Source organism: Pristiophorus japonicus, chromosome 2 (genome assembly GCF_044704955.1).
Source record: "Pristiophorus japonicus isolate sPriJap1 chromosome 2, sPriJap1.hap1, whole genome shotgun sequence".
In the NCBI taxonomy this organism is placed as follows: Eukaryota; Metazoa; Chordata; class Chondrichthyes; family Pristiophoridae; genus Pristiophorus; species Pristiophorus japonicus.
The window spans coordinates 371,703,902-371,708,656 of NC_091978.1; the positions used below are offsets into that span (position 1 = coordinate 371,703,902).

At 53.2% G+C, this 4,755-nt stretch overlaps 1 protein-coding gene across 1 annotated transcript; it reads right to left on the reverse strand.

The window, feature by feature from the left end:
* Nucleotides 1-2,737: 2,737 nt before the first annotated feature.
* Nucleotides 2,738-3,467, reverse strand: LOC139231999 (octapeptide-repeat protein T2-like; the record flags this gene model as incomplete). The annotated part of the gene is made up of 2 exons (XM_070862546.1): nt 2,738-2,821; nt 3,420-3,467. Coding segments are annotated over 2 exons (132 nt in total), but the record flags the coding sequence as incomplete, so codon positions are not given.
* Nucleotides 3,468-4,755: the final 1,288 nt, after the last annotated feature.

Genomic DNA, 4,755 nt, shown 5'->3' on the forward strand with positions numbered 1-4,755 from the left:
GATTGTTCTCTCTCTCGCTCTCGCTTGTTCTCTCTCTCTCGCTCTCGCTTGTTCTCTCTCTCTCGCTCTCGCTTGTTCTCTCTCTCTGGCTCTCGCTTGTTCTCTCTCTCTCGCTCTCGCTTGTTCTCTCTCTCTCGCTCTCGCTTGTTCTCTCTCTCTCGCTCTCGCTTGTTCTCTCTCTCTCGCTCTCGCTTGTTCTCTCTCTCTCGCTCTCGCTTGTTCTCTCTCTCTCGCTCTCGCTTGTGCGCTCTCTCTCTCGCTCTCGCTTGTTCTCTCTCTCTCTCGCTCTCGCTTGTTCTCTCTCTCTCTCGCTCTCGCTTGTTCTCTCTCTCACTCTCGCTTGTTCTCTCGCTCTCGCTTGTTCTCACTCTCGCTTGTTCTCTCTCTCACTCTCGCTTGTTCTCTCGCTCTCGCTTGTTCTCACTCTCACTCTCGCTTGTTCTCTCGCTCTCGCTTGTTCTCTCTCTCTCTCGCTCTCGCTTGTTCTCTCTCTCACTCTCGCTTGTTCTCTCGCTCTCGCTTGTTCTCTCTCTCTCTCGCTCTCGCTTGTTCTCTCTCTCACTCTCGCTTGTTCTCTCTCTCACTCTCGCTCTCTCTCTCGCTCTCGCTTGTTCTCACTCTCGCTTGTTCTCTCTCTCACTCTCGCTTGTTCTCTCTCTCTCGCTTGTTCTCTCTCTCTTGCTTGTTCTCTCTCTCTCGCTCTCGCTTGTTCTCTCTCCCTCGCTTGTTCTCTCTCTCACTCTCGCTTGTTCTCTCGCTCTCGCTTGTTCTCTCTCTCTTGCTTGTTCTCTCTCTCTCGCTCTCGCTTGTTCTCTCTCCCTCGCTTGTTCTCTCTCTCACTCTCGCTTGTTCTCTCGCTCTCGCTTGTTCTCTCTCTCTTGCTTGTTCTCTCTCTCTCACTCTCGCTTGTTCTCTCGCTCTCGCTTGTTCTCTCTCTCTCGCTCTCGCTTGTTCTCTCTCTCGCTTGTTCTCTCTCTCTCGCTCTCGCTTGTTCTCTCTCTCTGGCTCTCGCTTGTTCTCTCTCTCTCGCTCTCGCTTGTTCTCTCTCTCTCGCTCTCGCTTGTTCTCTCTCTCTCGCTTGTTCTCTCTCTCTCGCTCTCGCTTGTTCTCTCTCTCTGGCTCTCGCTTGTTCTCTCTCTCTGGCTCTCGCTTGTTCTCTCTCTCTCGCTCTCGCTTGTTCTCTCTCTCTCGCTCTCGCTTGTTCTCTCTCTCTCGCTCTCGCTTGTTCTCTCTCTCTCGCTCTCGCTTGTGCGCTCTCTCTCTCGCTCTCGCTTGTTCTCTCTCTCTCTCGCTCTCGCTTGTTCTCTCTCTCACTCTCGCTTGTTCTCTCTCTCACTCTCGCTTGTTCTCTCGCTCTCGCTTGTTCTCTCTCTCACTCTCGCTTGTTCTCTCTCTCACTCTCGCTTGTTCTCTCGCTCTCGCTTGTTCTCTCTCTCTCTCGCTCTCGCTTGTTCTCTCTCTCTCGCTCTCGCTTGTTCTCTCTCTCTCGCTCTCGCTTGTGCGCTCTCTCTCTCGCTCTCGCTTGTTCTCTCTCTCTCTCGCTCTCGCTTGTTCTCTCTCTCACTCTCGCTTGTTCTCTCTCTCACTCTCGCTTGTTCTCTCGCTCTCGCTTGTTCTCTCTCTCACTCTCGCTTGTTCTCTCTCTCACTCTCGCTTGTTCTCTCGCTCTCGCTTGTTCTCTCTCTCTCTCGCTCTCGCTTGTTCTCACTCTCACTCTCGCTTGTTCTCTCGCTCTCGCTTGTTCTCTCTCTCTCTCGCTCTCGCTTGTTCTCTCTCTCACTCTCGCTTGTTCTCTCGCTCTCGCTTGTTCTCTCTCTCTCTCGCTCTCGCTTGTTCTCACTCTCACTCTCGCTTGTTCTCTCGCTCTCGCTTGTTCTCTCGCTCTCGCTTGTTCTCTCTCTCTCTCGCTCTCGCTTGTTCTCTCTCTCACTCTCGCTTGTTCTCTCGCTCTCGCTTGTTCTCTCTCTCACTCTCGCTTGTTCTCTCTCTCACTCTCGCTTGTTCTCTCACTCTCGCTTGTTCTCTCTCTCACTCTCGCTCTCTCTCTCGCTCTCGCTTGTTCTCTCTCTCACTCTCGCTTGTTCTCTCACTCTCGCTTGTTCTCTCTCTCACTCTCGCTCTCTCTCTCGCTCTCGCTTGTTCTCTCGCTCGCTCTCGCTTGTTCTCTCTCTCTCTCGCTCTCGCTTGTTCTCACTCTCGCTTGTTCTCTCTCTCACTCTCGCTTGTTCTCTCGCTCTCGCTTGTTCTCACTCTCGCTTGTTCTCTCTCTCACTCTCGCTTGTTCTCACTCTCGCTTGTTCTCTCTCTCACTCTCGCTTGTTCTCTCTCTCACTCTCGCTCTCTCTCTCGCTCTCGCTTGTTCTCTCGCTCGCTCTCGCTTGTTCTCTCTCTCTCTCGCTCTCGCTTGTTCTCACTCTCGCTTGTTCTCTCTCTCACTCTCGCTTGTTCTCTCGCTCTCGCTTGTTCTCACTCTCGCTTGTTCTCTCTCTCACTCTCGCTTGTTCTCACTCTCGCTTGTTCTCTCTCTCACTCTCGCTTGTTCTCACTCTCGCTTGTTCTCTCTCTCACTCTCGCTTGTTCTCACTCTCGCTTGTTCTCTCTCTCGCTCTCGCTTGTTCTCTCTCGCTCTCGCTTGTTCTCTCTCTCACTCTCGCTTGTTCTCACTCTCGCTTGTTCTCTCTCTCGCTCTCGCTTGTTCTCTCTCCCTCGCTTGTTCTCTCTCTCGCTTGTTCTCTCTCTCTCGCTCTCGCTTGTTCTCTCTCCCTCGCTTGTTCTCTCTCTCTCGCTTGTTCTCTCTCTCTCTCTCGCTTGTTCTCTCTCGCTCTCGCTTGTTCTCTCTCGCTCTCGCTTGTTCTCTCTCTCTCTCGCTTGTTCTCTCGCTCTCGCTTGTTCTCTCTCGCTCTCGCTTGTTCTCTCTCTCTCGCTTGTTCTCTCTCGCTCTCGCTTGTTCTCTCTCGCTCTCGCTTGTTCTCTCTCTCTCGCTTGTTCTCTCTCTCTCTCTCTCGCTTGTTCTCTCTCTCTCGCTTGTTCTCTCTCTCTCGCTTTCGATTGTTCTCTCTGGCTCTCGCTTGTTCTCTCTCTCTCTCTCGCTCTCGCTTGTTCTCTCTCTCTCGCTCTCGCTTGTTCTCTCTCTCTCGCTCTCGCTTGTTCTCTCTCTCTGGCTCTCGCTTGTTCTCTCTCTCTCGCTCTCGCTTGTTCTCTCTCTCTCGCTCTCGCTTGTTCTCTCTCTCTGGCTCTCGCTTGTTCTCTCTCTCTCGCTCTCGCTTGTTCTCTCTCTCTCGCTCTCGCTTGTTCTCTCTCTCTCGCTCTCGCTTGTTCTCTCTCTCTCGCTCTCGCTTGTTCTCTCTCTCTCGCTCTCGCTTGTTCTCTCTCTCTCGCTCTCGCTTGTTCTCTCTCTCTGGCTCTCGCTTGTTCTCTCTCTCTCGCTCTCGCTTGTTCTCTCTCTCTGGCTCTCGCTTGTTCTCTCTCTCTCGCTCTCGCTTGTTCTCTCTCTCTCGCTCTCGCTTGTTCTCTCGCTCTCGCTTGTTCTCTCTCTCTCGCTCTCGCTTGTTCTCTCTCTCTGGCTCTCGCTTGTTCTCTCTCTCTCTCTCTCGCTTGTTCTCTCTCTCTCGCTCTCGCTTGTTCTCTCGCTCGCTCTCGCTTGTTCTCTCGCTTGTTCTCTCTCTCTCTCTCTCGCTTGTTCTCTCTCTCTCTCTCTCGCTTGTTCTCTCTCTCTCTCTCGCTTGTTCTCTCTCCCTCGCTTGTTCTCTCTCTCGCTCTCGATTGTTCTCTCTCTCTCTCGCTCTCGATTGTTCTCTCTCTCTCTGGCTCTCGCTTGTTCTCTCTCTCTCGCTCTCGCTTGTTCTCTCTCTCTCGCTCTCGCTTGTTCTCTCTCTCACTCTCGCTTGTTCTCTCGCTCGCTCTCGCTTGTTCTCTCGCTTGTTCTCTCTCGCTCTCGCTTGTTCTCTCTCTCTCGCTCTCGCTTGTTCTCTCTCTCTCGCTCTCGCTTGTTCTCTCTCTCTCGCTTGTTCTCTCTCTCTCGCTCTCGCTTGTTCTCTCTCTCGCTCTCGCTTGTTCTCTCTCTCTCGCTCTCGCTCGTTCTCGCGCTCTCGCTCTCGCTTGTTCTCTCGCTCTCACTTGTTCTCTCGCTCTCACTTGTTCTCTCGCTCTCGCTTGTTCTCTCGCTCTCGCTTGTTCTCTCTCTCTCGCTCTCGCTCGTTCTCGCGCTCTCGCTCTCGCTTGTTCTCTCGCTCTCACTTGTTCTCTCGCTCTCACTTGTTCTCTCGCTCTCGCTTGTTCTCTCGCTCTCACTTGTTCTCTCGCTCTCGCTTGTTCTCTCTCGCTCTCGCTTGTTCTCTCTCTCTGGCTCTCGCTTGTTCTCTCTCTCGCTCTCGCTTGTTCTCTCTCTCTCGCTCTCGCTTGTTCTCTCTCTCTGGCTCTCGCTTGTTCTCTCTCTCTCGCTTGTTCTCTCTCTCTCGCTCTCGCTTGTTCTCTCTCTCTCGCTCTCGCTTGTTCTCTCTCTCTCGCTCTCGCTTGTTCTCTCTCGCTCTCGATTGTTCTCTCTCTCTCGCTCTCGCTTGTTCTCTCTCTCTCGCTCTCGCTTGTTCTCTCTCGCTCTCGCTTGTTCTCTCTCTCTCGCTCTCGCTTGTTCTCTCTCTCTCGCTCTCGCTTGTTCTCTCTCGCTCTCGATTGTTCTCTCTCTCTCGCTCTCGCTTGTTCTCTCTCTCTCGCTCTCACTTGTTCTCTCGCTCTCGCTTGTTCTCTCGCTCTCGCTTG